This window comes from Zalophus californianus, chromosome 11 (genome assembly GCF_009762305.2).
Source record: "Zalophus californianus isolate mZalCal1 chromosome 11, mZalCal1.pri.v2, whole genome shotgun sequence".
Taxonomy (NCBI): domain Eukaryota; kingdom Metazoa; phylum Chordata; class Mammalia; order Carnivora; family Otariidae; genus Zalophus; species Zalophus californianus.
Window position 1 is genome coordinate 57,237,233 of NC_045605.1, and position 11,479 is coordinate 57,248,711.

The 11,479-nt window shown below is 55.0% G+C and overlaps 1 protein-coding gene and 1 long non-coding RNA gene across 3 annotated transcripts in view; one reads left to right on the forward strand and one right to left on the reverse strand.

Moving 5' to 3' along the window:
* CHRDL2 (chordin like 2) overlaps positions 1 to 10,850 on the forward strand; it is a 31,627-nt gene extending 20,777 nt beyond the window's left edge. The window contains exons 6-11 of one of the 2 annotated variants that reach the window (XM_027579866.1): positions 244 to 299; positions 1,919 to 2,087; positions 2,961 to 3,155; positions 5,485 to 5,658; positions 9,915 to 10,007; positions 10,688 to 10,850. In XM_027579866.1, the coding sequence (XP_027435667.1) occupies positions 244 to 299; positions 1,919 to 2,087; positions 2,961 to 3,155; positions 5,485 to 5,658; positions 9,915 to 10,007; positions 10,688 to 10,767 (767 nt within the window). In that variant the 3' untranslated portion in view covers positions 10,768 to 10,850. Of the gene's footprint in view, positions 1 to 243; positions 300 to 1,918; positions 2,088 to 2,960; positions 3,156 to 5,484; positions 5,659 to 6,515; positions 6,571 to 9,914; positions 10,008 to 10,687 lie in introns of those variants that run through there. The other variant, XM_027579869.1, reaches the window with a different exon arrangement.
* Positions 1,064 to 3,574, reverse strand: LOC113914546. The gene is made up of 3 exons (XR_003517479.1): positions 3,495 to 3,574; positions 1,644 to 2,065; positions 1,064 to 1,251 (listed from the first exon to the last, which is right to left on the reverse strand). It is a non-coding gene; the product is annotated as an uncharacterized LOC113914546 (long non-coding RNA).
* Positions 10,851 to 11,479: the final 629 nt, after the last annotated feature.

The window sequence follows — 11,479 nt, forward strand, 5'->3', positions numbered from 1 at the left end:
GGTGACCATGAGGGCAGTGTGGGAAAACTGAGGCAGCAACCCAGTTGTAGGGAATTTGTCAACCCAAGGGTAAGGACAGGTTATAATGGGAAGCGGGAATAAGGCCCCACTGGGGCAGAGGGACCTGCTGGTGTGCAGGGACTGCAGAAGTGACACTAGGCCTGGGAGGCTGAAGGCCTGCAGGGCTCCAGTCAGCAAGGCTGAGGAGATGGAGGCTGACCCAACTTCCCTTTGGGTTTCCAGATGGGTCAAGTGAGAGATCAGCTGAAGAGGACACCACGCAGTCACAGCCTGGGCTGGTGAGTGCACAGCTTTCCTGACAGGGTGGAGAGAAGTGGCGAGGGCAGCTGGTAACCCAGGACTCTGGGGCAGTCAGTACCAGTTACTGTCCTCACTTCTCATTTGTCCTCCAGGTCAGCAACACGAGCTCCACCCTGTTCCAGCCCCTCTCCCTAGCCTCACGGCTGCTGGGTCAACAGGGGCCTGGGGAAAAGTACCATGCCGTACAAGAGCAGGCCCCAAACTTCCCCACTTCCCTCCTGAGAAACACTTGTGACACTGTTCTCTCCAAAGCCTGTGTCTGTCCTTAGTTCAGGCTGCCTCTGGGCAGCATATTCCCCTGAGGGAATGGCCTCTGTCTTGGCCCAGGCTTCCCCACCCAGCCCCTGAGGTACTGGTTCTTTGTTTGGGGGTTACCTCTCTGTCCTCCCCTCTGTCTTGGCCCCTCTCCATCTTAGTCTGGACTTAGGATGAGCTAAACTGCCCAGCTTTCTCTGGTCAGAGAGGAAAGAGGTAGGAGGATGGGCTTACACACTGACTCAAGTCCCCATCCCCACTCTGTGCTATGTCTACAGTGGGAACAACTCCACCTCCTCTTTCAGCCTGGGTCACCTGGGCCCCGGGGGACTGGAGGCTGGCCTCCTGTGCTCAGGGACTCCCCAGGCGTCTGAACTAGCGAGCTCCCCCTTTTCCTCTGCCATTCCATCCTCTCCCTAGGAGGCAGTGTGCTAAGCGAAGCCCACCCAGGCTCAGTTCCAGGCCCTGAGCAGCTACTTACTGGATGACGTAAGCAAGTCCCATTAAAGGGTTGGGCTCCTCGATTCCGTCTTGCCACTCTTCCACTTGACAAGCATTTCCTGGGAGCCTCCTATGTACCTGGGCCTCTGCCGGGGCCTGAGATAGTTTCCTGGGAGCTCCTGTGGGGTCAGTCTGGCCAGTCTCTGACTCAGAGACTATCTGGGCAGGAAGGGGCTGTAGGAGAAGGAATATGAGTGACTCGGTATCAGCGAGTTGGGGGTAATAAGCCCACTTGTTCCTCTGCCATGGCCTGGAGCTGCCCAGTCCTCTAACTATAAGCTATGATGCCCAAGGCCTGGTCTGGAGGGGCAGGGTCTCAGGATCTTGGATTCCAGGGGCTCAAGAAAGGGGGCTCTGGAGACCCAGGGTCTCCAGGTGGGACCTGCTCTTAGTCTTCTGCCCTGTGAAGATTCTGGGGCCTAGTGAGACCTTCGGAGGCCCATCCCCTTCTCCCATCACCTAAATCTCCCGACTCTCATCCTCACCACAGCCTCACCTTCCATTTCTTAAATAGGAAGTTTCCTAGGTCCCTGATCGCTGTGTCTCCCAGATCAAGACCTCAGTACCTTTGTTCACTCCAGTCCCAAGGCCCTGGCTCTGACAGGCCTCAGAAGGGCTTGGTGGAGGCAGGATTCCCAAACCACCGTTCTGAGAGTTTTCAAAGATCCACTGTCTGAGAACGTCTTAGGCTGCATCCAGATCTTTCCATCCCTGGCATGTGACTCTCTTTACTGGGAAGTCCTGGTGGTGTCTAGCTGCAGGCCTCACTGCAGCCCCTGTCTTGCTGCTCCCCTGCTGGTACTGGCCCATCAGTGATCCCCATCCTTCCTGCCATTTGCAGAGACATTCCCAGGATCCGTGTTCAGGGGACAGTGGGAGAAAGAGAGGCCTGGGCACCCCAGCCCCCACTGGCCTCAGCTCTCCTCTGGGCTTCATCCCTCGCCACTTCCGACCGAAGGGGGCAGGCAGCACGACAGTCAAGATTGTCCTGAAGGAGAAACATAAGAAAGGTGGGGATGGGAAACTCCTCTGATCCCTGAGGTGGGAAAAGGGGGCCCCGACTGCCCCCGCCTCCCATCCCTGCACCCCTTGCTCAGTGCCCTGATCTCAACTTGGCCAGGAGCTTGTAGATTTATAAAACATCAAAACTGAAGGTGTCCTGAAAGGGCACCGAGGTCCAGAGTACCGAGTGAGACAGAACCAGCCCTAGAACCAAGACCACGGGGCGGCATGACAATATTTTCTGAGCCTCTGCCATGTCTTTGCTGGGAACCGAGGGGCACAGAACAGAGAGATGAAAAATGGCCCCTGTCCTCTAGGGGCTCCAGACCTGTGAACAAACACTACAATAGAGGAAGCGGTGAGAGAAAGTTGTGGACAAAGGAGGAGGGAGTGGAGCCAGGCTGCGGGCAGGTGGTCAGGATGCAGCAGGGAAGGAGCAGGGGAAGGGGAGGAGAGCAGGCTCGGGGCAGGACTCCCATGGTGCGGCAGGCGCAGCTGCCGAGGTACCTGCCTCGGCCCCTTTGGGACAGATGGGACACTGAGGCTAAGAAAGGTGAAGGGACCTGCCCGAGCTCACACCGCCAGGTAGTGACAGAACTGGGTCTCAGTGCTCCCCCTACCAGAGGTGCCCGTGAAGGGCAGGGGGAGGACTCTCCATCTTCAGCAAGAACGTACTGGGCACGGGTCAGCCCTGACTGCTGAAACAGGGGAGAAGTCAGGGACAGGGGACCAGTTTTACACCCGGCCTCCACTTTGCAGGCCGTGTGGCTGGGCCAGACCGCTGGAGCAGGGGCTCCCCGAGTTCCCAGCCCCACCCATTCCTGGATCCGGCCCAGGTCTGCGGCACTGACCCTCCTCTCTTCCCGCCCTCCTTGGCCCAGCCTGTGTGCACAGTGGGAAGACATACTCCCATGGGGAGGTGTGGCACCCAGCTTTCCGCTCCTTTGGACCCCTGCCCTGCATCTTGTGCACCTGTCAGGACGGCCGCCAGGACTGCCAGCGGGTGACCTGCCCCACTGAGTACCCGTGCCATCGCCCTGAGAAAGTGGCCGGGAAGTGCTGCAAGATTTGCCCAGGTACAAAGAGGATGCTGGGGGCAGGGAGGGCACTGGCCGCAGTAGGCCTGGGGTCCCTGTCCCCGGGGCACAGGTACTTGGAACATCTCCGACGACACCGATGGGGCGTGGACTCTGAGCCACAGGCTGCAGGAGTTTTCAATGCACTGGAGTGGAAAATGCCCAGCTCACAAAATATTTGCCTTAGAGAACATCTAAGGCTCTAGTGACCGATTCAGAGACTCTCGCACATATACACAGAATCAATCAGAGAATGTTCTGGATTCTATGAAATCATAAGATCGTAGGATATTAGGACTTTGCAGGGCGGGGAGGAGCCAATATTTATTGAGCACTTACCATGTGCCATGTAGGTTATTTTGCATGCGTGAATTCATGGACTCCTCACAACAAACGGACAGGGCAGGACTATTTTTCTCCATTTCACCCCAGACTGTCTTGCTCCACAGATAGTGCTCTTGACCACTGCTGTCGTCCTTCAACCCTCACGTACCTGCAGGAAAAGAGAAGGGATCTTCCCAAGTCCCACAGCAAAGTGGCAGGGGAACGGGAGTTAGAACGGAGGCTTCCAGAATAGCCAGCTGAGTTCTTCCAGCACTGTTGTGTGAGCCTAGGATTAGTGAGCGTGCAGAAGCAAACATCAGAGTATCTCGTGGGAAGAACAGCCTGTGGTTGTCAGCAGGAGCTGTCGTGAGGAGCAGGCCCCTTCCCTCAAGGCTGAGCGGGTGGGGTAGAAGGCGCGGGCTGCAGTCGTCCCTTCGCCACAGCTGGTTAGCCGGCTGGGTCGGCAAAACCAAAGGGAGAGGAATAAGGAAGAAAAAGGGGAAGGAAACATGCATCGAGAACCTTCTAGTGCCAGGTATTGTACTGTGATTTCACATAGTTCACGTACTCCTCACCTCTCAGATAGCTTACAAATGAAATGACAGAGTGGCTGCAATCATCCTAAGTCTCCACCTACCCGAGGCTTTAACGTCAGGAAGGGTGCATCCACTTTAGCTCGCTTACCGACTGACTTCCTAACTTACTCTTGTGAGCTTAGACAAGTAATTTTCCTTTCTCGAGCCTCAGACAGAGTTGAGGGAAAATGTTTCATAAATTGTAAATCAAAATCCAAACCTAAGGGATAGGGTCGGAGTAATATGCTACTGGGACAGGGTTAGAGAGAGAGCATGACGGGGTGGTACCGGAAGCACATGAGGGGTAGGGGTTCAACTTGAAGTCTCTGGGAGCCTGGCTGTAGCTCACTACTAGGTTCCTTCGCAAACACAGACTTCCGTCCATTTTCCCTTAAAAATATTGAGACTGTAGCCTTACAACTCTTAGCGGGACATCTCGAAAGGCTTCATAACTAGTAAGAGTTTCTTTTTTTTTTTTTTTAAGATTTTATTTATTTATTTGAGAGAGAGAGAATGAGAGACAGAGAGCATGAGAGGGAACAGGGTCAGAGGGAGAAGCAGACTCCCTGCCGAGCAGGGAGCCTGATGCGGGACTCGATCCTGGGACTCCAGGATCATGACCCGAGCCGAAGGCAGTCGCCCAACCAACTGAGCCACCCAGGCGCCGCAAGAGTTTCGAAGGAAGCGTGTATGTGTAGGGACTTAGTCCTCGAGTCCCTGAAAAATAGGGAATTGTTAGTACATGGAAAATTCTGGAGAATGTCTGTCCTTGGAAGTCCAGCATGTTGAGGCTTTAGGACTGGATCCAATTTGGGACCAAAACCCATCACCACTATCACCATCATCCGCCCACACAACCCGGCACACTACTACAGTGGGATCATCATGCCCTCCACCACCTCTCCCACCATCACAACCGTGATCTTCATTGTCGCCATGATCACCTCTCTCCTCCCAAACCTTTCATTCTGTGTGTGTTCGTGAGAGCCTGTGCTTGGTGGTGTGGGTGACTCAAAAGACAGCCTGTCGTTCACCCATAGGTCGCTTGTAGAGAAAAACATATCCGAGGGAGACAATTACAAGGCAATGCAAGGTAGTGAGACCAAGGGCACGAGTGGGAGGCATAAGCAAGAAGGGTTTTAAAGGCTGTGAGTGGGAAGAAGCAGGGTAAGCTACGCTGTTCCAAGTGGGCTGCCTGGAGGAGGTGGAAGAGGAGTGGGGTGCAGAAGGATGAGAAGTTTTCTGATATGCTGATCAATGGGAGGTGAATGGGAGAGGCGGCCCCTCTCTCTGGTACCAGGGCACCAGAACTTTCCCAAGGACCTTAAAGACCTGAGGGGGATGTCAGACTAGCGACCCGGCTCCCTGGGCCTACCAGGCAGGGGTGGGGGTGGGGGTCAGAGTGTTCACGAGCTCCTTGTCTTCCCCAGAGGACAAGGCAGACCCTGGCCCCAGTGACATCAGGGCCACCAGGTGTCCGAAGGTGCCAGGCCGGGTCCTCGTCCACACTTCAGTAGCTCCAAGCCCAGACAACCTACATCGCTTTGCCCTGGAGCATGAGGCCTCTGAGCAGGTGGAGATCTACCTCTGGAAGCTGGTAAAAGGTGAGCATTGGCCCACTCCCAGCCGGGCTTACCTCTGGCCTGTCCCCCTCACCAGGGGCCTTAGGGGCATTTTGTGGATCAGAGGCCTCTAGCCTGGGAAGACCTGCCTCTGGCTACCCTTCTAGATTTAAGTCTCCAATTCCAAGATAGAGGGAGACAGAGATTCTGTCTGTGATTCTCTGACAGTTCTGATAAGCTCATCCACGGGGTGACGCCAGGGCCTCGAAGTGCTCCCTCTCCTGGGAGGAAGGGGTTGTTGCACTTGCGAGGAGCCAGGAAGGGTAATGCCTATGCAAAAGCGTATTTTGAAGCAAAAGGCATTTTGAGGCAAAAGGCATGTCTAGTGGTAGAACGTCAGCACGCTATGAGGGGAGAGCTTCTCAGGCAGAAGGGCCTTCACGGCATCCTCAAAGCAGGAGGGCGTGGAGGCTAGTCTCATTCAGCCTTTTCTGTATGGTGGACTCTACCCCTCCAATAAGTGGACGTCAGAACATAGTTCTCATTCTTTGCGAAACTCACCAGATGCAACAGGAGGCTCAGATCACCAGCTGAAGGTCAAGAGGAGTTGTCATTGAGAAGGGAATTGTTGAGAGTTGGGCTTTTTGGCTCTTCTTGCCTAACATAGATCCCCTGGGCAGAGTAAAACAAACTAAACCCTTTAAGTGTGAATTAGCTGTAAGGTCACTGTTCTCTCCCGATGGGTCTGGCTGGAGTGGGCAGGGGTGGAAGAGGGAATGGTCATGATAATGATAACCAGCGTGTGGAGCACTTTAGAGTTTACAAAGTGCTTCACACTCATTATCTCATTTGATTCTCAACGATCCTGAGAGTTAGGTATTATTATCCCCATTTTACAGATGAGGAAACTGAGGCTCAGAGAGGTGAAGTACCTGGCCCAAGGCCACACAGCCAGTAAGTGGAGGACGGGAGCTAGAGCCCATGTCTTGTGACGTCAGATGCGGCTCTTTCCCTGCTCTACTCTGCCTCCTGTCCTAGGAGGAATGGACGAAGAAAGCGGAGCTGTTCAGCCTGGAGAAGAGAAGACTGAGGGGGACAGGACCATTGGCTTCCTGGCTCTGAAGGACTGCCCCAGGCAGGGGGAGCGGTTGTGTTCTGAGTGACTACAAGGGTCAGAATGACAAGCAGGGGCTTTGAGAATCAGACAGACCTGAGTTTGAATCCCGGCTCTGCTCTTTCTTAGCTGTGTGGCTTTGGGCAGTCACTTGACCTCTCTGGGCCTCAATTTTTTCTTCTGTTAATTGGGAAGGAGGGTTTTGGGAGGATTAAATGAAATACCATGGGTACAGCCCTGACCTATAGTAGGTGCTAACATTAGTATCTTCATCCCACCTCCTCAGTTAGAATTACAGAGAAGCATGTTTCCACCAACGAGAGGAAGCACTTTCTCATACCTAGACCCTTTCTGTCAAAGAAGCGGGGAGCAAGCTCAGTTCACAGGGGTGTGCAAGCAGCAACTGGGCAGGGGCTCTGCCACAGCCGAGGAGTTAGATTCAGCAGCCCTCATCATTGTTTTGTGCCTGGACAGGTGCTGGTTTCCTCCAGACCTCCCCTGCAACCCCACCAGGTACTGGGACCACAGAGAGTAATAGGTCCCAGTCTCTGTCCGTGGGAGCCCAGGACTTAGTGACTTGGATGCAGTAGGAGCTCCCCGGGAGCTGAGCTGGTCAGGCTGGAAGGCTTCGTGGAGGAGGGGACTGTGGCTGGACAGGCGTGAGGAAGGCAAGAGGAGTGCTTTGCAGGCAAGGAAGGGTGGCAGCGACAGCCTCAGACCGGCCCCGGAGCTTCTGCTTCCATGCCCTGTGTTCCGCCCCGTCATTGGTGTGTAGTAGGCCCCTGCTAAAGTGTTTCATTTCATCCGTAGAAGAAACCTGAGGGATATGCATTAATGCGCCATCTTGCAGATAAAACTGAGTCTGAGAGGTAAAACGACTTGCTCAAAGTCACACAGTTTAAGCACTTAAGCAAAGATTCAAACCCAGGTCTGAGTCTCCCCAGAGCTGCTTCCACGGAGGCGACCTAATGCTTTCAGAGAGGCGCCTGAGGAAGGCCAAGGTGTGCCCAGGATGGCGCAGACTGGAGCGTTGTAGCTCAAGGCCAATCTCAATACCACCAGGCCCAGCAGGAAAGGAGCAGGTGGTGGGGACTCCTCAAGTTCACGGTGCCAGGCTCTACCTTCCTGTCACTGGCAAAAACCCCCTCCCCATCTCTTGCCCCGCTGGGCTGCCTAAGTGCCTCATCAGTCACCTCCCTGCCCCACACTGTGGGGGTCAAAGCAAACACTCCCGAGGTCTGACTGTCAGTGGGAAACCCTCTTTCTTCACCCAGAGGAGCAGAATCAGCAGGCCTCGGGGACAGGGAGAGGAAGGGGAGAACTGGCCTGGAGACACTGACACCCGGACTCAGGCCCCAGAAGCTGGCTTATTGTTAAGAGCCCTTTCGATTCTGGAGTTTCAGAGTAGAAGGGACCTCAGGGGTCCTGATTCCAGCCCCTGTCTAGGAAGGAAACCCCTTATGGCCTCCCGGATGGTCTCCTGGATGGTCTCCAGCCCCTGACTCCGCATGCCCCCAACCCCACCTCCATTGTGGATGGCTCCACCTAGAAAGGGTTTGTTTTTGCATTGAGCTGAGCCTCACCTGCTGGTACCGTCTCTGCCCTGGGGGTTCACAGAGCCCAGCTGCCCTCAGACCTGGCACACCCTCCAAAGGCATGGCCATGCTCCTCAGGCTGGCTCAATTCCAGGTCCTAGAGCTCAGTTCTTACGATCATGCTTTACAGGCTACAGTGTGAAGACCCTCCCTTATCCCTGTCACCTCCTCTCCATTTGCGTTCTGGGGTGTGTGCAGTGGCAGGCCTGGGCAGAAGGACTTATCGCCATCTCAGCCTTGTGATGTAGCCTGGGCCTTTGGAGCGAGTCTCTCCCATATCCTGGTCCTTGGCATCTGGACTGGGGGTCCTGAGAACGATGCTGGACTTTCCCAGCCTCCTGGATCTCAGTGCTGACCATTCTTCTCAGTGGCATCCTACTCAGATTTCCATAAGCAAGGCCAATTCTTAGTTTTCTTGAGAGCTGTCCCGGCTAGCAGAGGCCTTGCTGTCACACCTGTTCTTTCTGGCCACAGACCCTGGCGGTCACAACTGGTGCAACTTCACAGCCCGTGTGCTCGGGGTTTCAGCGCCATGTGTGGTACCCGTGGCCAGCTCCCCATGGGATGCAAACATCAGGAGATCCAGCTAATGCCTCATTCCCTTTAGGGCCCGGGCTAGATTGGGTACACATATGTTTCCTTACCCATCCATTCATCGAGGGATCATTCACTCGTTTGTTCATTCGTTCACTTATACTAAATGACTAATGTGGGCCAGGCGCAGGGGAACCAGAGAGGCAAAGCCCTGCAGAAGTAACCAGGGGAGGCAAGAACAGACACAATGTTAGCACAACGGAAATAGGGATAATCATCAACGGCAGCTAAGAGCTTCTGGGTGCCCCAAGGAGGGGAGATCAAGGAAGACTTCCCAGCCAAAGCCTGGAGGATGAGTAGGAGTCTCTGGAGACAAGAGGAGAAACAGAAGTCAGTAGGAGAAGGAGTTGCAGCAGAGGGGTACCCTATGTAAAGGCTTGGGCCCCTCGGGGGACTTTGAAGTAGTCAGTTAGGGCTGGAGCACAGGAAGGCCGCCCAGGGGCTGGGTGAATAGAGCCTCGCGCTGACAGGGGGCCTACCACTCTGACACTTGATGTTCTTGGGAGTTCGATAAGCACACCTATTGATTTTTATCACACATTCTATGCCCAGAAAAAAGCATGACCAGTCCATATGGGCTCCCCCCCTCCCCCGCACCCCGCACTGTGGACAGGTGAGTAGTGTGAGAGCAGGATGCTGAGGGTGACAGCTGAAGGGTGAGCAGAGAGGTGATGAGAGGTCAGGGAAAGGGAAGGACCACTGAGGTATGGTTTCGAATGACTGCAGTTAGGATCACAGACTGCAGGGGGAGTATGAGGGGTCAGAAGTCTAGTGTAGTGACCCAGGCAAGATGTGATGGGGCCTGTATGGGGAGAGTGGCTATGGAGATGGGAAGGTAGGTTCAAAATACTGAGGAAATCTAGTCCACAGGGTTTGGTGTCTGGTCGGAACAGGGGAGGGGAGGGGTGACTGGGTCCCGTCTGTGTCTAAGTTACCCATTCCACTGACTGCATGGCCCCACCTTTTCCTGCTCATGCCCTTGCCTCTGCCCTCAGGAATCTTCCACTTGATTCAGATCAAGAAAGTCAGGAAGCAAGACTTCCAGAAAGAGGCACAGAACTTCCGGCTCCTCACCGGCACCCATGAAGGTGGGACGTTAGGCCGAACAGGGGGGCCTGGGAAGAGAGCCGGGCCAGAGGCCAGCGGCCTCTTGGGGAGCTCCTGGCCGCTGGTGCTGGGAGGGGGGCGGGGTGGTTGTCAGCCACAGACGGGCAGTTCCCGGCACAGGAATCCAGTGGGCGTCTGGGCCAGAGATTTCTCAACGCAGGGCGCCTGGGAGTGGGAAGGTGAAGCAGAACCATCTGGATTTGGTCCTGGGAGTGGAGGAGACAGGGCTGTGGAGGAGGGAAGCCTGAGCCCCCAAACCCTGACACTGCCTATCCCCTCTCTATGGGAATATTTCCTACTGAAAAATTCCTAAGCACTATACTGAGGAAGATGGACCCAGGTGGGGCTTGGGGCTGGGGCGGGGGGGGGGGGGGCGGGGAGGAAGTCACAGATGGGTGTATCACCAAGAGGTGACACCCCCAAATGCTGGTTGGTTGAAGGTGGGGGTCACATGCCAAGAACTGATCGGGGATAGAGTTTTGTGATGGAAATACCCATCTCCTTCCTCCTGTGGACTCCAAACCCAGGCTCTCACCGCCCTTCTTGTCCTAAGTTTTTCCCACCCCAGTCACTCTGCCTCTCTTGGGCACATGCATGCACACGCGCACACTCTACAGCCGACCCCCACCCCCACACCCCTCTTCTGCTTTCCTCTATCCAGGTCACTGGAATGTTTTCCTAGCCCAGACCCCGGAGCTGAAGGTCACAGCCAGTCCAGACAAAGCAACCAAAACCTTATAACAAAGACCTAAACAGTTGCAGATACAAGCTTTATCATTTTTGTTGTTATATATTAATAAACGATAAGTTGCATTACCCCTCAACCCTGCCTGCTGAGTTCATGTCCGGTCTGCGTGTGTTCCCACAGGGACTGCAAGGCAGGCCTGGTTATGCCCATTTTACGGGGTTAGAGACTGAGATGCGGCAGGGGTAGAGGCTGGCCTCTGTCCTCGGGGCACATCGTTCCCCCAGCCTCCCTGCCCAGGCCCTTGTCTGCCTCTGGGGCCTCTCCTGGCTCTGCACTGCCTCCATCCCTGGCCCCCAGCTATGGTTCCTCCTGCTGTTATGGGTGCCCCCCCTCCTGGAGCTCACTGGCTCTGAGCCGAGGAAAGGGACTGACTCCAGTTAGCCAGTGGAGGTGGAAAGGGAGCCTCGAGGCACTTTCCCCAGCGAATCTTCCAGGGATCCTTAGAGTTGTCAGCCACGCTCTGTGATGAAGAAACTGAATTTCAGGAGGAGCAGTAATTTGCGCGGAGCCCCGGGGCAGGGCAGTAGCAAAGGCCGAGCCGGTGCCAGGTCTCCTGCTCCAGGCTCGCACTCCTCCCCCGGTCTGCGTCACCAATGGTATAAGCACCACAGTCTGGGAAGAGAGCCTAACAGTTATAATTAAAGACAACATTAATAATTTCTCCTGCCTACATGTACGATTACTTGCAATTTCAAAGATGTTTTA